At 46.2% G+C, this 22857-nt stretch overlaps 1 protein-coding gene across 3 annotated transcripts; it reads right to left on the bottom strand.

The window, feature by feature from the left end:
• Positions 1-1709: 1709 nt before the first annotated feature.
• LOC126562511 (GTP cyclohydrolase 1) lies at positions 1710-21826 on the bottom strand. 3 transcript variants are annotated; one of them, XM_050219047.1, is made up of 5 exons: positions 21598-21826; positions 14835-15044; positions 2177-2342; positions 1988-2104; positions 1710-1909 (listed from the first exon to the last, which is right to left on the bottom strand). In XM_050219047.1, the coding sequence occupies exons 1-5, from the start codon at positions 21818-21820 to the stop codon at positions 1780-1782; spliced, it is 846 nt and encodes a 281-aa protein (XP_050075004.1). In that variant the 5' UTR covers positions 21821-21826; the 3' UTR covers positions 1710-1779. The 3 variants fall into 3 exon arrangements, with proteins under 3 accessions (XP_050075004.1, XP_050075002.1, XP_050075003.1); XM_050219045.1 differs by lacking the exon at positions 21598-21826 and adding an exon at positions 17174-17695; XM_050219046.1 differs by lacking the exon at positions 21598-21826 and adding an exon at positions 17267-17695.
• Positions 21827-22857: the final 1031 nt, after the last annotated feature.

The following is a 22857-nucleotide window of genomic DNA, read 5'->3' as shown; positions in this document are numbered from 1 at the left end:
AGTCAAGTATTCAGCGAGACGGTGTTTGAATATTATTTGCTGTTCTGGAACCACGTTAGTTTAAGACTTATCGAATATTTTTCCACGAATTAAATTCCACAAAATTGTGTAACAAAAAATGAAAGACTTTTACGTTATTGCCAGGTTCTTAAAGTCACGCCGGTCGTCGATTGGAATGCTGATACCACGTACTTGGATACCCAACCCCAAAACCGCACAGGAACATTCCGAATAGGATTTGGACCTGGGTCCTTCCATGGGAATAATTTTGATGTAGTACAAAAATAATTTACCGTAACATAACTGTTTGCATTCAAATACCTACAAAGAAGAGCGCCTTAGGGTATGCAATTTGAAATATATATATTGATGACGCCTTATGGTATGCAATGCGCATTACAATGAACTGTGGTAAAATTGGTAATCAACAAGATGAGCACCGTTGGTTTGAATAGTTTTTTTTTGTATAAAGTGTATTTGAATTTAGTTTAAGAAATAGTTTTTCCTGTTTTAAAGCAAAAGTTTTGCAGGCCGTTGATCAAGGAAAAAAAAACATACGCTGAAGACAATTATTTTTAAATTAATGTAGCAAGTAAAATGAATAATTACACACAAAGTTGTTGATGTTCGTTAACATTTATTCACGTATGCATGCACGTATGGACATATTGGCTAGTATAACAACAATATTTCAAATATTCCTTCTCTTACTCTCTTTCACTCTCTTATCTTTCTTTCTCAATAAAATTCCTTCTGCATAGTTGCTCCTCAGCTCGAAAGTAACTTTAAAAAAATCTGATTTGTTGTTGCATATTTCAAGGACCGAGGGGTGTTGAGAGCTTTTAACAATCATAGCTAGGTCTGTGTGTATATAAACTATTACAAGAATTGTTGTAAAATCAGACCAAATGAAATGAGCTGAATGTTTATAGCTTGGAGTTTTAATATTTTTGTTCTTTTCCTTCTCTCATATTTTTGTTATTTTTTTATCAACAATAATCATCCAATATAATATGCAACTTCAACAAACAACAGTAAAGATATCCTATTTTTCCCATTGGATACTCTACATTCAACTTCCAGGATGGTGTTTGGTATTTTGATTTGTTTTCATGATTTGAAAATATATTTTTCCTTCGATAACAATTGGACCCATTCGCGTGACAAATACCAGCTTCAAAAATGTACTTGTAAACATACTAGTAGTAAATATAGTTTGTAGATAGTATTCGAAACATTCACTCACATTTACAGTGCTTTGCTTTTATTCCACTTTTAGATAACAGTTGCTTTGTGTCTTACTATTATATGGGTTAAAACGTACCATCGCTGTGGCCGTACTTTCCAGCTATCTAGAGAGCGACATTGTAAAGGATGAGATAAGCTGGATCGATATTTATTGTCCTTCTTTGCTCACGTAACACGGTTTGGACACAACAAGTGTGCGGCACATGATGTATGTGCTCACACATTTACAACAACAATGAATAAGGATGGTAGTGTTTTACTTTGTTTTAAAACTGTTTTCATGCCCTGCTCATCATCTAAAAAACAACACTGTACGACCAAAAATTAGCCTAAAATCTCTCCAAACTCTGGCAGCTAAAAACGAGCATATCGGTATGATTGTATGTTCCCTAAACGGATTCCCTAAACGAGTTGCACGAAGACACTGGCGTCTTGCGCCTCTTAATACTCCTCCCAGTCGCCGAACTCATCGATCCGGTCCGCCGGTGCAGTGTCTGCTGGGGACGACGGCGATCGATGCAGGATGTGGGCTCACTTGTTGTTGCAGAGTGTCAGGAACTCTTCGCGCGTTTTCGGATCGTCCCGGAAGACTCCCAGCATGGTCGAGGTGACCGTTTTGCTGTTGATCTTCTGTACGCCGCGCATCACCATGCACATGTGTCTGTTGGGGAAAACGGAAGGAAAAGCAGAGTGTTACACTAAGTTCTATCAAATTAAAGTTGGGAACATCTCTACTTACACTCCTTCGATGATGACAGCCACACCTGCCGGCTGTACGGCCTGTGTGACAGCGACGGCAATCTGCTTGGTCAATCGTTCCTGCACCTGAAGGCGGCGTGAAAAGATTTCCACAATTCTGCATGAAACGATAGAAAGCCAAACATTAGTTAAAAGTTCTTAAAAATCTAGGCACAAATGTACTTTATACCTGGCTAGCTTGCTAAGCCCGAGAATCTTCTTGCAGGGCAAGTAACCGATCGAAACTTTACCGTAGAACGGTACCAGATGGTGTTCGCACATGGAGAACATTTCGATGTCCTTCACCACGACCATTTCGTCGTGATCCTCGTCGAAAACGGCACCGTTCAAGGCCTCTGAAATTGGTAAAGAAAACATATGTAACTTGTTATAATTTGAGCAATATGGGTTAAACATTTAGGATATTTGAGCCTGGGGAACCTAGATAAGACTAAAGCTAAGCGGAACGCGATGTATGATATAGATTTATGTAGACGAACACTCTCTACCCTAAAATTGTAAAGTAAATGTAAGTCTTTGGGAGGATCCGTTACAGGAATGGGGAATTTTTGCCTTCCCTACGGATGTTGGTCCCGTACTTCACTGGTGCCTCCCTACTCCTTTGGAAAAATTAAGGGAAATTGTTGCTGGCTAACTCCACAGTTACATATTGCTCCTGGGCAATTCAGGAAATAAAGGTAAATCCATCTGAGCGTAGCGAAGCTGGTGACTCCCGTCGTCCCATTTGTTTCTTCATCCTATTTTTTTGAAATTGAATGCAATGTGTATCGTTCAAAATCACGTCAGGATTCTTCAAGCTCGTGGCTAAAATAGAACAATATTCTAGTTCTTTTTCTTCACGATCTGCTAGGTCACACTAGCCATCTAACTGCTTACTAGGGTTGCTGATAGCGCGTAGTTGGATTGTCGCTTCTTACTACGAAGGAACAGTCCGTATGGAATTTGAACCCCGGTTCCTGAGTGTGAAGACCGGCGACGTTTTAATATTTACCACCGGTTTCCAACACTCTTGCATATCGTGGTCAGCCAATTCTGTCTTCTTCGACTGAATATACTCACAGCTAGACAGTTTGGATAGTTTCAATAGATCTTGACATGCACCGTGCGATCAACAGTTGATATTTTTTCAAGATAATGTTCAGGTTTTAGGCTCGATGCAGAAGATAATTTTTATTAATTATGTGTTATCAATTTCCTTGAAAGAATGTAACAAATTCTGAAGAATGCAAGAATGGAAGATTGTAAGAATGCAAAAAAGCAATCACTTGTCGATTTCATTTCAAACTAATTTCAATTTATTTTCAATTAAAAAGTACGATTTTTTTTACAAGAAATGCACTGTGTCATACTTGAATTTACACTTTTAACCTTCGACCATTTTCTAACCTTAAATTTCAGGCTTTTTTCAGAAACACAAAAGAACATTTTTATGCCTAATTTTTAAGTCTAAGTCGAGGTTGAGTCAATCACGAGTTGAAGAGCAAATTATGAATTAACAAAAAAGCTGAGGCTTGCGCGATATCCTAGGACAGAAGGACAACGAATAAGTGCGGATTCTGTTTGACTTCACTAAAGAGATGGGAATCGTCTTTTGATTCCTTCACCTCTCCCTTATCGTTGAGAGTATGCACTGTAGTTTGATTAAATATTTAAAGTTTTTTGTGTTTATGCGCCAGTCGCCCAATTCTGGTCAAAGAAGTGACAAAAATTGCTTGGGAGATCTAAAGTCGTAACTAGCGACCTTGCGTTTGGCGGAATGTTTGAATTCGATTTGATGATGCAGTAATCTTACAACGTTATTGAGAATTAAATGAGTTTCGTGGATGTCAGAGTCGCCTGTGACAACATTAGATTGCTGAATCAATGAATTAGGATTCTGAGACGTGTAGTTGTGACTGGCGGCTTTACTGTTGCCGGAATCCGTGAGTTAGATGCTGCTGTAGCTTCACAAAGTTGTAATGGCTTTCAGGCTCATGCGTTCTGCAAATGATAGGGTTGCCAACCACAACATCTAAATGTTGAAAAAGAAATGCAGTATCCACTACAAAGGGAGTTATCTTGGGAATCAGTGACAAGTCTCTTCGATACGATGCTCCAAAAAAGTCGCTAATCCCCTACAACCAGAGAGCACAACAGCTGCAGAAGGACTAAGGTGCACTTAAACTGAGAAGGAAATGTCTACTCTGCATGTAGGATATAAGTTGGAAGGATTGCAAAAAGCTAGATATAAGATTAGATTTGAAGGAATAAGGCCTGATCGTAATTGCTTAATTAAAAAAATGCTGCTGAGCTTAGAGCTTGGTCATTATCCCTGCTACGCTTAGTCTAATGAGCTGGCTGATTGTTTTAGAACCACTATCGATAAATATCCACAAAAAATCTTCTGGATAAATACAACAAAGTTGCAACAAATATAGTGTATTTCGCACGATGTTTAGCGAAACGACAATCGACTGCATCCAGCGTTCAGAAGTAAGTTTTTTGGCGAGATCGTTTTTCCTTATTACAAGTTTATTCGTGAACCGATTTTGAAAAGCGATATATCAAAAGATGCGCGCCATCAGAACGCATCGGGGACATAAAAAAAAGTGACCGATTTCATGGAGTTCGCGTATTTACAGTGGTTTCAAAAGTGAAAAAAGACACTGTTATAACTTTTGTGCTAGTAATCCTATTGGTGATAAAAGACGCTCAAAAGACTTGGTTTAGCGAGACCAACTTATGTTCAAAATTTCGTGTCAATTAAAGCGTGAAGTCGGTGTGAGCAGATTGAGGTGCTGAACAGCACGGAAGAATGGAGACGCAGGAGAAGGGACACGTCCTGCGGTCAGGACGGACACGTTATACGTCCACTCCTGCTAAGCGGACGGCTACTCCATCGGTCGACTCACCACGCCCGACCAGCCCAGCAATGGAGGTGAGCGACATGTGCCTCTCCACTGACGATGAGGAGGGAGAGCCGATCAATAATACGGTTGTGGCTGTGGCCTTGTCAGCAGAGCGACCGGAGGCTCGCTCGGCAGGCCCGACTAGGACGGAGCCGCAGTTGGCACCTATGGATGGAGAGAGCAGCTCGCGGATGCTGGAAGCGCTTCTCCAGCAGGTCGAGGCGCTAACTGAGCAGCTGCGGCTTAGCCGCGAGCGTGAGGAGACCCTGCAGCGAACGCTGGAGACGCTGCAGGAAGGAATGCGGGCGCTGACAGCGATGCAAGCTGCGGCACTGCCTGGAAGCCAGGGCAGTGCGCGCACTAAGCGCAGCCGCGGGCAGCGTAGCCGGGCCAAGCAGCAGCAGCAGCAGCAGCAGCAGCAGCAGCAGCAGCAGCGACAGTGGCAACAGCAGCAGCCAAGCCAGCAGCAGCAGCGATCTAGCCAGCAGCAGCGACCTAGCCAGCAGCAACGGTCAAACCAGCATCATCAGCAGCCAGGCCAGCAGCCACGGAGTCAGCAGCGCCAGCAGAATTGGGGGACGGCAACGGTGGAGCCGTCTCTAGGTCATGAAGGCGGCTCTTGGGCGGAGGTGGCTCGCCGTAAGCCGACACGCCAATCTGCAGCAGTGCAGCAGCCTAAGCAGCAGCAACGACAGCAGCTACTCCAGACACGGCAGCAGACACCGGTTCAGGTATATCGGCCTCCGCAGCTCCGACAGCTGCAGCAGCAGGGCCAGCAACATAAGACCACACGGCGTGCGAGACGGGATCTGATCGAGGTCGCTCCAGCTGAAGGTCAGTCTTGGGACTCGGTTTACGCGAAGGTTCGACGCGCCATAAAGGAGGATGTGGCCTACAAAGACCTGGTTGGTCACATATTGATCGGTCGTCGAACACACCTGGCTCTCCTGCGTATGGAGTTGAGTCGTTCGGCTAATCCCTCGCTGGTATTACGTGACGTCCAGCAAATTGTCGGCGAGGATGGAGTGGTTCGGCTAGTGACGGAGATGAGCGAGGTATTGATTAGCCATGTGGACCCATTGGCCCAGGAGTCCGACCTGAAGGAGGCAATCGACCAGAAGCTAGAAGGTGAGGCTAGCGTCGCTTCCGTCCACATGTGGAAGCTCGTCGACGGCACCAAACGAGCTCGTGTACGCCTACCGGCCAGGGTGGCCAAACAGCTAGCCGGGCAGAAGCTGACACTGTGCGACTGCATAAGTACAGTGAAGGAAGCTCCAGCAGTTCCAACAGAACGCCAGCGTTGTTATCGCTGCCTAGAACGAGGTCATCTCGCGCGTGATTGTCGTTCGTCCATTAGTCGGCAGAACATGTGCATCCGGTGCGGCGTTGACGGTCATCGGGCCAAAACGTGTAACGCCGAAGTGAAGTGTGCCATCTGCGGGGGTCCCCATCGCGTCGGCCATAGCACATGTGTTCGTCCGGCATTGCGTTCACCCTAAGAATCCTACAGCTAAATGTGGATCACTGTCGGGCAGGACAGGACTTAGCGCTTCAAGCAGCGAGAGAACATCGAGCCGACGTCCTGCTTCTGTCTGACGTGTATAGGCCGCCCGTGAACAATGGGAATTGGGCGTACGATGCATCGAGAAGTGCGGCAGTGGTGGCCACTGGTTCGCATCCTATCCAGCGGATGTGGAGCTGTGCAGTGCCCGGATTGGTGGCCGCCCAAGTGGCTGGGGTCACTTTTATCAGCTGCTATGCACCTCCGCGTCGTCCCACACTTGAGTACGAGCAGTTCTTGGAAGCCGTGGAACTTGAGACTGCCTCCCACTCCAGGGTCGTCATCGCCGGCGACTTTAACGCTTGGCACACGGAGTGGGGCAGTGCGAGGAACGAACCACGCGGCGAGGAGCTGCTGAGTCTGATTGACAGGATGGGACTCGCGATTCTCAACCAAGGCAATGAACCCACCTTCATTGGGAGAGGAGCAGCTTTATCCAGCGTGATTGATGTCGCCTTCGCCAGTCCGTCGATTGCTCGAGCCGACACATGGACGGTGCTTCCGTTCGCCAGGTCCGATCACCAGCTCATCAGGTTCGAGGTGGAGGGGCCAGCTCAGTCGCCTCAGCAGAATCGGTCGCACCAGTCGTCTCGTCGCGTTCCACCAGCTGGCCGGCAGCGCGCTCCATGCGCTGGCAAGCGGTGGAAGATGACTCAGTTCAACGAAGAATCTTTCCTCCACGCGCTCGAAGATGTTAACTTCGCTGAGCAGGCTGCGACTGACACCGGTATGGTTGCAGCTTTGACGAGGGCGTGTGACATCACCATGCAGCGAGTCTCTCGGTTGCACAGTGACCCTCACCGCAACGTGTACTGGTGGTCGCCTGAGCTAGAGCGGCTTCGTGGGAACTGCCTGGCCGCGCTAGAGCGGACAAGGCAGATCATCGACCTGGAGGAGCGTAGCGTCGCAGCTGCTGAACACCGCACGGCGAAACGGCTGCTCGAGAAGGCGATTCGTGCCAGGAAGCGGCAGGCGTTCGAGGAGCTCATCGACATCGCCAAAGAGAACGTCTTTGGTGCTGGGTATAGGGTGGTGATGTCCCGGCTACGTGGCAAACGTGTGCCGCCCGAGACTGATCGTGCCGAGCTGGAACGGATAGTTTTCGATCTGTTCCCAACCCACCCACCGGTCTCTTGGCCAGACTCTGGCGATGCGGTTCCTGCGGCGGCTTCTGCTGAGCCTACCGACGCGATTCCTGAGGTCACTCCTGGGGAGCTCCTGGCCATTGTTGCGGATGTGGCTACGCGAAAAGCTCCCGGTCTGGACGGGATTCCAAACGCTGCGGTAAAGGCGGCGATCAGAAAGTACCCGGAGGCCTTCTGCCGCTTGTATCAGGACTGTCTGTCCCGCGGGACGTTCCCGTCGCAGTGGAAAAGACAGCGCCTGGTACTGCTGCCAAAGCCTGGCAAGCCTCCGGGGGAGAGCTCTTCATACCGGCCACTGTGCATGTTAGACGCACTCGGCAAGGTGCTGGAACGGCTGATCCTGAACCGTCTTAATGCGCATCTTGAGGACCCTGACTCACCGCAGCTGTCCAGTGCGCAATACGGATTCCGACGAGGGCGCTCTACAATCAGTGCGATTCAGCGTGTTGTCGACGCGGGCAAGACGGCTATGTCGTTCAACCGCACCAACGCCCGTGACAAGCGCTGCCTGATGGTCGTGGCCCTGGACATCCGAAATGCCTTCAACACGGCCAGCTGGCAATGTATTGCCGAGGCGCTGAGAGATAAGGGAGTCCCGTCGCAGCTGATGCGGATCATCAGATCATATTTCGAAGGACGCAAGCTGCTGTTCGACACCAGCGATGGCCCCGTCGAGCGTCACATCACCGCCGGAGTTCCGCAAGGGTCCATCTTGGGTCCGACCCTCTGGAACGCGATGTACGACGGGGTACTCGGCGTTGCACTACCGCCTGGGGTTGAGATCATCGGTTATGCCGATGATCTGGTCTTGCTCGCCCCAGGCACGACACCGACAGCAGCAGCAGCTACAGCAGAGGAAGCAGTGTCAGCAGTAGACCGGTGGCTGCGAGAGCATCACTTGGAGCTGGCACATGCGAAGACGGAGATGACGGTGATATCCAGCCTGAAGCAGCCTCTGCAAGGGGTTACCATCACCGTTGGCGGTGTGGTCGTACCGTTCTCACGCAGCCTTAAGTACTTGGGGGTACGGATACACGACCACCTGTCATGGGTGCCCCACGTCTCATCGATCGCAGAGAAGGCAACCCAGATTGCGATGGCGGCGTCACGCCTAATGCCAAACCACAGTGGCCCGAGGACTTCAAAGTCTCGTTTGTTGGCTGCAGTAGCGGATTCCACCATGCGCTACGCTGCACCTGTATGGCATGGCGCATTGGACAACCGCGAGTGCCGCAGGTTGCTGCAGCGGGTACAGCGTAGGTCTGCGATTGCCGTGGCGCGAACGTTCCGGACGGTTCGCTGCGAGACGGCGGTAGTATTGGCCGGACTCCTACCGATCTGCAGCGCCATTCGAGAGGACACTCGAGTCCACAGCCGCCGCGGAACAGCATCCAGCAGGGATATTCGGTTGCAGGAGCGGCAGCAAACCATCGTCGAGTGGCAGTCAACGTGGGATGCAGATGCCGCCGCCGAAAGTGCCTCCAGGTACATCAAGTGGGCACATCGCATGATCCCGGATATCCGATCGTGGCAGTCGCGGAGCCATGGCGAGGTGACGTTTTACCTGTCTCAGATACTCTCCGGACACGGGTTTTTCCGGGAGTATCTTTGCAAGATGGGATTCACCTCGTCTCCGGACTGCAAATCGTGCCCTGGCGTAGTGGAAAGCACCGAGCATGCCGTATTTGAGTGTCCTCGTTTCAACAACATCCGGGGGAGGCTACTGGAGGGTGTTGCTCCAGAAACATTGGTCGACCACATGATCCAGTGTCCGCAAAACTGGAGCAATGTGTGTGAGGTCGCCAAATCCATCATGCATGCGCTCCAGCGTGACTGGGACGAAGAGAGGCAGCTGATGGCCTTGCAGGATGACAACTCGTCTGCAGCCGACCGTCCAGACCCCGAGACCACCCGACGCATTCGGTACGACCGGCGGAACGAGGCCAGGCGCCTCCAAACAGTGGCAGCAAGAGAAGCACGGCGAGGTGGACGGCCTCCACCCCCACCCCCGTCACCAACAACGGCTGCCCGACGAGAGGCGATTCGAGCACGGGTCGCTCTATGGCGAGAGCGCCATAGAGACACCGTTAACATCCGGGCCCTTTTCAATCCGAATGCCTCCAGCGACGAGGAGAGCTTCGATGAAGAGGAGCTACACTCGAGGGGCCTAACCCCATCCGAGCTGGCAGCGGCCAGCGAGGAAGAGCGTTCGAGGCGCTAGGGGGTTTACGATTAGTAATGGAAACAGCGGGTTTTCATTACTAATCGAATGAAACTAATGAGAACAAAAAAAGGAAGGTCTTCTTCTTAGACAGGAGCGGGAGAAAATTCCCACAGGGGAATACAAATGTACTGCCGCTGAAAAAAACCCCTTCTGGGCAGAACTGCGTGCAGATAAAAGAAAGGTGAGTTGAACAATCTGTAAGGCCACAACGGTGGACAAAAAGTTACCGCAGAAAAGAACCCTCGCGGGAATAGTACTGCGTGTGACCAAGGAGAGGAATTTGTAAAATTCGTGGATTGAATAAATTCCGCCTAAAAAAAAAAAAAAAAAAAAGCGTTCAGAAGTAAAGTACATTTCCTTCAACTTCTGTTTTCTTTACGCCGCGCACAATCAAAGCACTTCAAAAGGGATCACCGACAAGAGAGAAAGAAATAAAAACATACAAAGGCATCCTTCTTCCATCATACTTCAAGCGATGGTGAGCAAATAAAATGCTCCAAATCAAACATTACCTTTGCTCTGGAGCGCAACAATAGAATCCGTGAAACCTTTTTTTCCCCCTTCGACGTTAGATGATGCGCCGCAAAAAGGAAAAGAGTCTTCCGCTTTTCCGGCTCTTTCGTTACATCTTCAACAAACTCTTGCCTCATATCCGGCCGGTTCGTGATTGAGCGATTGGTGAATGCGGAACAGGGAAAAAGCATTTGCGAAAAACGTAGCGGAAGACTTGTAGGAAAAATCATCCCGACACGGTCGATGTGCTTAAGAGGCGTCCTTGCGTACGGGCGAAGATCGGGCAAAAGCATTCGATGTTCCCATTTCCCATTTCATTCTCGGGGCAGGAAAACGCATCTTGAATGGATTGTGCGGTGGAAAAATGGAAAACGATGAAACGTGAGCATAGACCGAATGATTGAAGGACTGAACGCGGTTAGTAGTGGCTGCGTGTGGTGTTGGTGTAGCCATCGAACAAAACAGAAATTCCTTCTTACGGTCGGGAATGGGAATGTGTAACAAGTTCCCGCTAGGGATGGATGGGACGGACTAAGGTAAGTGGTGAAGCAAGTAAAGCACGACAAGCATGGTTCGCAACACGTCTTGCTACGTGCTTATACACCTTATCGTCCATTTTGTGGCGAGTTTTTGCCACCGTTACCGCTGCACGAGGACGAAGCAAACTTCGTTGGAACACAAAATGTAACGCAGAAATGTACTTAAGAAAAGGTGGAAGGTCTTTTTAAGTTGATTGCTGATTGATACAGTGTGCGCTTTGCTTTTTTGCTTAGTATCGAGTCATTTTTCGAGGAAAAAGGATTTTAAAAAATCATTTCTCCTTCATTGTTCAAGATTTATAAAGTGTGAGTCGCCTAATAACTTACATGATATTTATTTTTATAATCGCATTATTAGTCCATAATTAAACTAACGTCAGAAACACTTTCCTACAAAAATGCCAGATGAAGTTGAGCAAATGGCAATGAGCCGTAATTTTGGAACTAAATAAAATAAAATAATAAATTAATAAATGCCGTGCAAAATATAAAAAAACCCAACACTGCAGAAATAATGAGCAAATTAAGGATCAAATCAACAAAAGAAAGAAAATTACTATTGGATTATATTGCTGACTTTACTGTTGTAAAACCTTCAACAATCAAAAACATAAAAACATAATTTTTTTAGGTGAAGTAAATCTGTTTGACTTAAATTTTGAATGCAAGAAAGATAAATATTAAATAAATGAAGAGTTCTCAGGAAGATGTTGGACAAATTAGTTGCACGAAAAAAAAAAATGGTCAATGCGCAGCAAAATAGTTCAACAATGAGTAGAGCTAGAGAAGCAGAAAAACAAAATGTTCGCTTGAAATTTAATTGAAGAATTGTTAGGCAAATATCAACGCTTCTTTCTTATTCATCTTTTATGGTATTAATTAAGGTGAATCTTATAATTTAACCTGAAAAACATTTTTCTAACATTAATATGAGTACAACTTTTATGAAAACATGGGCTAAGAATTTAAATTGTAGGAGTCAGTTGTTATTAAATTTTATTATTCCTTTATTAAACACTTCTTCTTAGGAACGACGGTCATCTAATGACATACTAGGTCTGCTGGTACTACGTAGCTGGGTAGGTAGTCCTTATTACCGGTACAATGTTCCGGATAGGGTTTGAAACCCGGTCCTGCCGTGTGAAGATTGGCGGCGTTATCTCACCGCCAGTCCACTCCTAGTAGTTTTAGATCTGACATTTTCATAGGCAAAAATAACACAACCAACGCCTGAATTTGACGTTATCCACCTACAACAGAACTCTCGCTGCTCGATCGTTTGATTAGATTAAATGTTCGTTCTTCCACAAAGTCTCTCAAAAGGACACTTGTACGTGCAACAAAAGATTGCTCCCTCGCCGGAGCGCATTACTGCACTTTACACGACACTTTCACAACGGAGCAAGTGGAAATTGGTCGTTTCTCATATTTACTTACCCATTTACCAGCCTCTCCCTGTTTTAACCCTCAATACTACCCTCCACCCAGCACAACAGCATACTGTTTGAAGCTGTAGTTGAGCATTGCTTAGAGCCATTGTCTGCGCCCGGTCTCCAACCGGCGTAAGGTAAATATGGCTTCATAAATGGTGTGCTCGCTCGGTATTCTCGGCAGGAAATCACTGCCACATTGCCCATGTCCTGATGGCGTTATTAGGCTGTGCTAGAAGTTGGACAACTAGTTCACTGCCAGCGAGTGTGCCAGGAAATAAAAAAAACCTTCCTACAGAAAATCATACCCAGGGCACAATAGTACACAAAGCACAAGTAAATGCTTCTGTCGAGAAAAGGAACAAAAGCGTCTCCCAACGCTGCGATGGTGGGATGGTGGGAGTGCGACGGAGTTTGAAAACGAAGATTTAATTTCATTTGCACAAGGTCTGCAGTGTACAGTGCAACACTGTACGAGAAGAGTGGATGCAATTCTGGCCACTTGGAGCATTGAAAGTTTGCCGAGAGCACAGCAAGCAGTGCACACAGAAGTCTGCACCGAAAGCACCAAAGAAGTGCACGGCGAACGTGGAACGCACTGCGAATGGAGCGGTGGAGTTGAAGTTTAAGTGAATAATAAATACGAAATGTTTAAGTGTCGTAGTCCCAGTCACCCGAGGACTCGGAACATGACTGCTTAACCATCCGGACGGTCGCTTAGCAAAGATCACCAGCCCTTACAAACGCGTCATGTGGGTTGGGCTGGTAGAAAATGGCGTGAGTTCTTGGTTTTGTTCTGGAAACTTTCACAGCACAGAACTTTTTGGGGAACAGATTATGTGCTGGCACATTGTACGGCTAAGCATGAATTTCTTTTGAGGGTGTAAAATGAAGCATTTTATTGTAAGAGCTGCGGCTGACGATGACATGAGCTGAGTTGAATGGGAAAAAAGTTTCTTAAACATGTATAAAATAAAAGAAAACATCTTAAGAAGCATAATGAAATTAGAGATGATAGATGGAAGTTAAGGGAATAAAGTATGGGAAAAATATTATAAAAAAGGCAAACATTCTTTTCCTGACTCATCTAATGAAGAGACAAACAAGGAAAAAGTTAACCAATAATTTTAAATAACCGTCGAATTTGAGTTTCAAATTCATTTCATTTTCAATAATACATATTTTTTTATAAGGAAATTTTAAAATATAACAACAAAAATGAACAACAGTTGGTCTATGAAACCATCATCGAATCATACACAATTAAAAGAAAACAAAGAAAAATTAAAAACTTCCAAAAACCAGATGGATGACAGTTCAATCAACCAGATGAATGACAGATTTTCAATTACAGTGAAAAAAAAACTTGGCAAAATATAAAAAATTTTACGCAATAAGGTCAAATTTCAAAGAATAGATAATCGATAAGGTCAAATGTCAAAATAGTGTGCATCTTCCACATAATGTAGAATGTTCGTTTTATTTTCATTTTCAAATAAAATTAAATTCAAATCAATGAAATTAAAGTAAGAAAAAAACATGCTGAAATTAATGAGCAATGAAGTCACATAACGCTTAATAAACCTGTCCTTAAATCATGAAATTAATTCACTGATACAAAAATAAATGAAGATTCTTATCGAGCTTAAAGACGGCGGAAATCTTTATACAAGTTAAGCAAAAACTCAATATTTGCTATTCAGCTTATCAATGAAGACTATTCAAAGCGAAAGCAACCCCAACCCCAAAGATGGAAAACCCCATTCGTCAACTACACCACCGCTCTAGTCGTAGAGCGTAGAGCATGACGCACAATCCGTTTCATTTAATTGAGTTAAACGGTTTCAATGGACGGTGAAACGGATCACATCGAAGCGTGATCAGGCAAGTGCGTAAGATACCATTGCTTCCATCTCTAGACCGCATCACAGCCTGCCAATACCGACCCAGGCCCATCTGATTCTCGTTCTACTTGCGAAACGTTTCGGTCTTCAAGGGTTTCAAACCTTTCGCCGCCACCCTGGCTTCAGACCATCCGAAGTTTGTGGCAAGCAGTTTGTTTGGCAAAAGTGAAGCAGTAAGGCGGGGTCGGTTTGAATGACGCAGCCTGTCAACACTTTGATCCACTTCCAGAGTCAAACAAAACCAAAAAAAGGACACACTGGCGTATAGCAAAACGCAGAGCAAAGAGCAGAGAGCTGCGGGCGTGACGACGATAAGCGACAAGCCGACAGACATTCGAACGACCCGCATATCGTGCCGTTTGTTTGAAGAAGTGAAAGGAATCTCAAAACAGGGGTGGTACTGGCAAGTGAAGCTTCTTCCCGCTTGTGTGATGGGGCACTTGCACGAAACACACTCGTCGCGCTTTGTGAAACCGTCCACCTCATCAGGGAAGAATGGTACTGTTGATGGGTTTTTCGGAAAGGTTATGCTTCCTCTTAGAAGTGGTTTCGGTGGTTGTCGATACGCGTTGAGGATGCGTTCAGGTATGGTTTTGTGTCAGACATTTGGCAATCGCACTTACCTTCCAAACTCTGGTCGTAGCCCTTGGTGAAGAAGAGCATTGCCTTGGCGGCCCGTTCCGGAGTTTTCAGCAGTCCCTGACGTTCCGGATCTTCGCCCAGGCTTGACAGCAGCATCCGGTAGGACTTGGACATCAGCGGCAGCAGGTCCTCCCGGGTCGACGGTTTGTGGTCGAGCTCTAGATCATGGTGGAAGGTACATTTTTCGTGTCCTGAAATACATGGGGAAATAAAGGTGCACATTAGTGATGGGTTTTTTTTCTAGACAGGGTGAGAGAGAGCTGATCAATATAAGCGCACAAATCAACGTGACATGCAAAAGCTTCATGCTGAAAAGGGAGAACATTTTATCGAGAATTGTGATTACACGGTACAACACACATACACAAACAGAAATCTGATGTCCTGATTACATCCGACAAGCTGATTCCCGGTGCTTGTTTAACAATGGGTCCACAAGGATCAGACACAACATTACACACTCACACACCACCTGACCGAAATCTCTGTCGGAACCAGTTTTACATGGATAAATTATTCATTACATCGATTCATGTCCTCCACAGCGCAGTTTTGCGTTTGACGACGTCATTTGCATCGTAATGGACGGGTAAAGTCCCAACCGCAAATCATACCTGAAAGTTGTAAAATCCCCATCGACGCTTTCGGATGCAGCTCGACCTAAAGTGGAGCCGTTTCCAAGTGCAAAGAAGACTTGGGTACACAGCTGGGACCGAAACGCCTGCAGCTAGTCGGTGGACATCAGGAGGAGTATTTGCATTTGTATTTGCATACTTTATGACGCTGTGCGAGCCGACTGCTGGGCCAGCGAATGGAATGGGTGATAAGTGTATGCATTATATCGTACCATTATCATAATCGTTTGCCTAACAGGTGTCAGAGCGTGTGCAACGATAATGGAACGTGGGAAAGTCGATATTTTTTTGTCGACAACAGAGTTAATACGAAACGTAAGTTCCAAATAAAACCGAACTTGACTGATTGACCCGCAAGACACGCATCAAATGGCTCAAAAAGTGCTTTTCATACTTTGGTGCCGAAATAGTGAATAACGTGTGATTAAAGTGTCAAAACCATTTTCATGCCTTCTTGACGAAACAACATAAATAGCGGACAGCGGTACGTAAACAACATCCTTATCAGACCAGACGTTCGTGGTGCTCTTCATCAATTCGCGTGAGTTACGGCTGTATTCATTCACACGCTGGCGCCCAGTAAACGTTTGGGATTGGATTATCAGCTGGTACATGCGGCCGTGTTACCAAGCATTATGATTGACAAAGAGGCGATGTTGAGGCATGGTTAGTAGAAAAGCAACGTGTTTGATGGGCTGTTTGATGCTGTGAAAGTGAAACATCAATAAAATTGATGGCTTTAATGAACCTATCCCTCTCCGTCTCTGCGATGATTTCACAATAATTTTTATTTGATGCCCGATTAAGACGTCACAGGAAGAAGGACCGTAGCAGTGATTTTCCAGCTCGAAAGATACATGTGGTCGAGATGAGGGTGGATAATTGCGCTAAAACTTGTTCGGACAGATTAAAGCTATATAAATACAGACAAATAAAAGTAAAACCTAGCTTGTTTACGGAAATTGAAGTTGAATTCAAGGTTAAAAAGCTTGTTCTACAGTTAGCACAGGAGTCCGCACCTTTATTACATTGGGAGAGGAAAAAAAAAACCTGTCCCGAATTCTTGTCTTTAGTACTTCCTCTCACTGACGGTTCTGTACGTTGGCGAAGGCCATGCACAGTTTCAAGCTGTTCAGATTAGAATGGAGCCAGCAAGCAAGCTGCAGCCTCAAATCCATCATCCATCACCGTACCAAGAATGTGTCAGATTATCTTAGTTCCCCCCAAAAAAGCCACACCGAAGCCATTTGTCCGAAGAGAATAATTGCTTGGAGATAGCTTGGTCTTCTGGTGCTCGTTGTTTGACTAGCGGACAATCAAGAAACCGTAGTTACTGATGTGTTCCACTGCTCAGTAAAGCAATCAAAATTATAAAATACAGCAAAAAAGCAAAACAACCCAACAAAGTGGAACGGCAACGTGCATCGCAATGCATGCAACAGGTTGCATCGAGCTGCTTGGTCAAGTGCCTTAACCAACGGAACTACACTTACACTCACACACACGCACGCAAACATCCATAGTAGCAGCATACGAAAATGAAAAATTAATCACACATCAACCTAAAACAACTTGACCGATCATTAAACACCACGATTGGCCATGAAAAAAGCCAAGACAAAACTGAAAAACGCTCGGTGAGTGTGTCGTTCCGCTCAGAACGGGCAGCTCCCTCCCCTCTATACCTGGCGTCATGATGGCCCTTGGCGTGCTGTTAAGTGGTGGTGCACTGCTGGGGTTAATGGTGGTAGCGTTGTCCACCCCACTGCTTGCCTCACCTGACAAACTAATCGTGCGGATCGGCGTTGGTCGAGCCCGATTAAGGCCACCGCTGATCGCCGTAACGTTGGCCGGGGCGCCATTTTCCCCTCCGTTGTTATTGACCGCTTCACTCGCCTCGCCAACCGCCGACACCCCATTCTCGTCACCCTCGGTCATCTCGCTCTCGGTGCGCCGGATACTGCTCGACCGACGCCTGCTGGCGAATGGGCCATATCCGTTGTTAAGACTCCCGGTCGACCCATTGCCATTCGCGGCCCCGAAGCTGATCGAGTTGGAACGCGTCGGGAAGTTGGTATCATCGATCTCCTGGTTCAGCTCGTCCGCATCGTCCGAAATCTCGAATTTACTCATCGCGGGCTCGTAAGGAGTGGTGGATGGAGATCAACACGGGGACACAACACTGCCACAGCACGCACGGACACACCAGCAGGGAATGTTGAAAAGACACAGGGACATGCACACCGCACACCGGTGGACACTACAGCAGGATGCACACGAGCACAAACACACACACTCACGGCACCAGGACGATGATGGCGCCTTAAAGTCACTGACCAGCAGTGTGACGCACTGTAACGGATGGATAAGCGAACGAGAGACCCGTTTGTGTACGCCGTCGAAACGCAACTGCCCGAGAGTCGGCGGCACGATCGAAGCAACAGGCTCCGGCTAGCGAGATGAGAAGTCATAAGGTGAAAGGCACCGTTGGCGCAGTGCGTGAGGTGAGCAGGCTCCCAGCCCGAATGCCTCGAGGAGCTGCAAAAGCTACGCGCGAGAGGATTGTACTGCCTACGGCAGCAGTGCTTCGGGGCAAACTTGTGAAGCTCGCGCACTGTGGGGATTCAAGAAATGAACTGTCTTTAATTTATTATTGTTGGTGGATGATTACTAACTAACTCGGAGAGAAAAGATTTATTTAAATTGAATGACAACGATAAAAAGCTTAGCGGTTCTTGATAGTACAAAATCGTGCTGGCTGCATTTTCTGTAATGCATCGTCAATTTAACTCTGTTTGCAAATCTATTTGAGCTCACTATACTCCATACAGTGTAAATCAACCGTTTTCGTAATTTCCGGAAATAGCCTAATAACTAACCTTTTGCCTTACAGCATACTAACTCCCACTGTTACCCTACTAAGTGGTTAAGTATATTTAATCAATATTTAAACTTAATTTCGTACTGTCTTTTTGGGGTCCTTTTGGTCCGTAAAATTTATCTAATTATGGGTAATAATCGCCAAAAAAAAAGACAATTAAATAGTGTTTGTAGAATCGCTACAACAATAATAAACTTCCATCAACTACTAGTGTGCATTTGAAAGGCACGAGCCGTACTTTAGTATCAATCCTTTTGCTCTTGTACACCGTATTCTCGCTCTTTTTTGATGCCATTTACTCACCATTCACAGTCCCTCTCTCACGCAGTGAGATGAAGTGAGCAATGGGTTTGTGGTTGGGGATTATTTATTTTTGCTGCGATTGGACGTTCATGTGATGAAATTGCTTTGCAACAGTGATTTCGTTTTTGTTTTACTATTGCTGCAGTGATTTAACAAAGTTCTTTGTTATCATTATTTAATCGATTTTTTTCACGCTGAGCATGTTAAAGATGAGATGAGGAATGAGATGAGATGAATTTAGTCAACGCCAAAGGTAGTAAACAACCCGTTGCTATGGCAAGTTTGTTTTGATTAGCTAATTGACAGTTATCACCCTGATGATTTTTTATGTTTATAGGAGTTACAATAAGTAATTTGGTGTCAATGACCTTATAATTTATTTTGATTTTGTTATGCTTAATTTAATGGTTGATCTAAGACATTGAATAATCTCTATTTTCCATAATCCAAAGCAATATACAGTAGCGTTAGCAAAACAACAACCTGTTGCTCGTCAGTACATCAGCAAAACTCAAAGCGTTTTAGACACAACGAGTTGTACTGCTCACCAGTCGCAGCAATATGCTTATCGACCGTCCGCCGACGACTTTGGACCGGTTTTTGGAGCAAAACTGAAATCACAATTTCAAATCCAATACCACGTGTTTGCTGCTGTACTGTTGCTGAGGGCATCTCGAGCGCCAGCTAGAAGAATAATCAGCATTGTCGACTACTGCTGTATAGTTTTGAAGAATTGAACTACCTTCAACGGAGGCTTCCCTCCCACCAACTGCCGGGGGAGCTGTTTGTCGATGCGGACGCAGGGTGTGTAATCATTTTTAATCGCCTGTCGTTCGAATTAACACCCCTTTACCAAGCTGGCCTGGTTTGTGGGCAATCGATCGGAACCACTTTGGAGGTGGGTTGGTGGTGGAGCTGGTTGTGGAAAATGTGATGAATTTACAGGTGTCATTATCAAAATGGCAACCATTTGGAAGAGTCTGTCGTTGTTGTTTTTCAAAGGTTTCCTTCGCTGTGTTGTGTCGTTTTCACTTGGAATGCAATGCACCAGGACAAGGACATTTGTGAGGTGGAGTAGTGAGCTAGTGTAGCGATAGGAAGGAAGCATGTGGCCACATCGGAGGAGACACGGATGACTGAATACATGGTAGCAATGTGGACTAGTGGTAAATTTTCTTCAAAAATCGGTTAAAATCCAAGGATATTCCGACCAGCAAAATGGTATTGCTTATGGGAGCGAAACCGGAACAGAAGTCGTAGAACAACATGAAAGTTGAGTAGAATGGCTTCCATTTTATTCCCTTTTTTGTCTCCCGTTTATGCTACATTCAACAACCTGCTGTCCTGTTACGGAGGACTTTATTCGTAGAAATCGATAACGTTTTCAGACACACGCACTGAGAGAGAGAGAGGAAGGCCCTCCGATTTTACGACTTGTGATTTGAGCAGCAATCCGGTAAATCATTGTGATTTCTTTACCATTCACCGGATACTCATCGGCTGCTCTCACACTTCGTGAAGAAGCTTGATGAGATGAAAAGCCGAAAGGTTTCCACGGACGCAAAAGCCACGTGGAGAGAGCCTGTCAGCGTCAGATACATATCTGTGAAGCGTTACATACATTCTTGGAGTGTGTTACTTATGCTATGGGAAGATTTATACGGATTTTCAAGCTCAAAATATGATTGTGGAAATATTTCATTAAGTTAAAGAAGAGTTTTTAATGTTTTAGTTGTATAGAAATATTTTTGTTTTGTCATCCCATCAGTCAACAGTCAACAAGTTATCAAGGTATTCTTAAAGACAGCCAATCAGAGTATTAAACAAAAAGCACAGGTACATCTGAGCCTCATGAATTCTTATTAATGCATCCTCACCTCAATAGTGACTTTTGATACGTAGAGAAATGGATCAGCATGACTAAATCACGTACTAAACTATTTCTTCAACACCAACTGAATCACAAATATCATCGATCAGGGGATTATTTTTTGTTGAAAAATCCCAACACAAAGTGTCGTTGCCATGTCACGCAAAATCTCCCACAACTGGTGTAAAATGTTATCAAGCCGGGGATTTTTTTTTTCATCTACTGACACATGCATCACTCTCGCTTCCCCGATGGTTTGTTGCGAAATCGCGTCCCAACCATGACTCAACCGACACCTTGCGATTGCATAAACAGAACAGAACAAACCCTGATGGTTGTATTTTAGAATGGCACCACGAAACAGGTCAACAGACTTGCATTCGCCACCGATAGAACAAGAGAGAAGAATAAATCAACGCCACGCTTGAAAGCTTTCACACATCCGAATCCATGAGTCATGGACACGGCACCTCTAGAACACTGCCGGTGGTGGCAGTGTACGCAAGCGTCACCCGAAAGCAGGCCAAGGTCAAGACGTTCGCCAACTTCCGGCAGGCAGGCTCAGTTGCGTGCAGAACAAGTTTCTCGACCGAGTTCTCATCAGACAATCCGTAAACTTGTTGCAGGACTGGGTATGGCATATGTGTGCGTTTTTTGTGCAAAAAAAAAACTTTGGCACGTTTGGCCAAAGTTTGCCCGGTGATATGTTTCACATCCTGGTGGCTACAGCCGAACAGAAATCCAAAGTATGTACCGAGCAGAGTTTATCATATTTCAATAATTCATAACAGAATCAGCTGAGCGATCGAGCGCATGCTGAATGCGAATGCCAAGGCATGTCTAATTGCCCATCGACGTACGGAGTGCCCAGCTGGCGGACAGTTGTTACCGGATTGTTGCATGCAATTATATAAGATATCACCCGGCAGTTTGTATAATCTTGCAGTTATCCCTTTGTCTGAGGGGAGAAGGAGATTGTGCCCCAACCGGGCAACACTGTGCCCTTCATCCGGCATCCGGAAGGAACTTGGAAGGAATGAGGTCTCACGGCTTACCTTGGTTATTGTTAGTGTCGCTACCATTTTCCAGTCCCGACTTGTTGCAAGTACATTTGACCGATTGTTTTTTGGAGGAACATCCATTAGAGGTACTGCCATTGCTCGTTCCATTGTGTGTTCCTGCATAGCCATTGCTGCCGTTTGTGTGAGGCTCTGAGTCGGACACTGTACCGTTGCCGTTGCTCAGATGCAGATGACCATTAGCTTGAATTTCCTTCATGATGTTGAAGTGCTTATCACAAAACGTCACAGAATACTGCTAATACTGAATGATAATACTAATCGGTAATGTTGCGACGGTTGTTGCAGGACACAGCACCACTAATTCGCTAGAACACACCAGACCTTTTTTCTTCCCTTCTTCTCAAAACTACACTCCACCAACTTCAAAGCCTCTTACTACACAGCTCACAAAACGGACGCACCGACAAAACCCGATCACCGCAGGGTCACGATCACTGGTAGGCGATTCGAAAGCGATCTTTGCGCGACGTCGGACAGCACTTACGAAACGAACTGTTCGCGGCGGCGTACGGTTTGGAACTGAGCCTGTCCGAAACGAAACGTCTAAACGAGATCGTCCGTGTGCGCGGGTCCGTGTTAACCTCAGAACTACCTCCGTTCTAACCTACCGTCCTCTACCACATCGTTCAGACGAGCGATCAGGTGTTTTGCGATGGTGGCGCACAAATTTGCGCATTCCTGCGTCCACCGGGCCCTATTACCTTGTCGCCTTCTCCCACCCCCCACACTATTAAGAAGGTGGCCAGCAGTAGTTGGCAAGGCATTGCGTGACTCGAGGAGCGACTACACTACGATGACCTACGCCAATCTCCACCACCAAGGCAGATCTATCGGACACTGAGCAAGCGAGTGTGCGAACGAGACAGAACAAACTGAAACTGATAAAGCACACGCTGCTGGAGGGTAACGAGCTTGTATGTGCGTGTGTGTGTGTATCGGCCAACAGCATATGATTGTTGTCGCGCCGGACAGAAGCCCTGTCATCTCGGAGGTCTTGCCTCTAAGGCCTCCCTAATCGTCGGCAAACCGCAAGGAAGGAGAAAGAGCATCGTTTTGCTGCCGAACCGAGCCGAGAGCTTTTTGTCCAGCTTACAATGGCGTGTGGCGAGCTTTTACTACGGTTGCCATTTTGTAGCAAACCCCTGGCCATGGCCATAGTGTCAGTGTGTATGTGCGTCTCTGCGTTTAAAAACGGGTTGGGTTCGATGGGGTAGTCTCTTGATCGATCGCCCC

Source organism: Anopheles maculipalpis, chromosome 3RL, assembly GCF_943734695.1.
Source record: "Anopheles maculipalpis chromosome 3RL, idAnoMacuDA_375_x, whole genome shotgun sequence".
Classification (NCBI taxonomy): Eukaryota; Metazoa; Arthropoda; class Insecta; order Diptera; family Culicidae; genus Anopheles; species Anopheles maculipalpis.
Note: the sequence above shows the minus strand (reverse complement) of the source record. Positions and strands in the feature narration are given on the sequence as shown.

Coding starts and splice junctions, on each gene's coding strand:
- LOC126562511 (XM_050219045.1), bottom strand. CDS start 17,621: ATGAGTAAATTCGAGATTTCGGACGATGCGGACGAGCTGAACCAGGAG. Junction 15,045..17,173: donor AAGGGCCATCATGACGCCAG/GTATAGAGGGGA, acceptor CATGTATTTCAG/GACACGAAAAATGTACCTTC. Junction 2,343..14,834: donor CTACGACCAGAGTTTGGAAG/GTAAGTGCGATT, acceptor TACCAATTTCAG/AGGCCTTGAACGGTGCCGTT.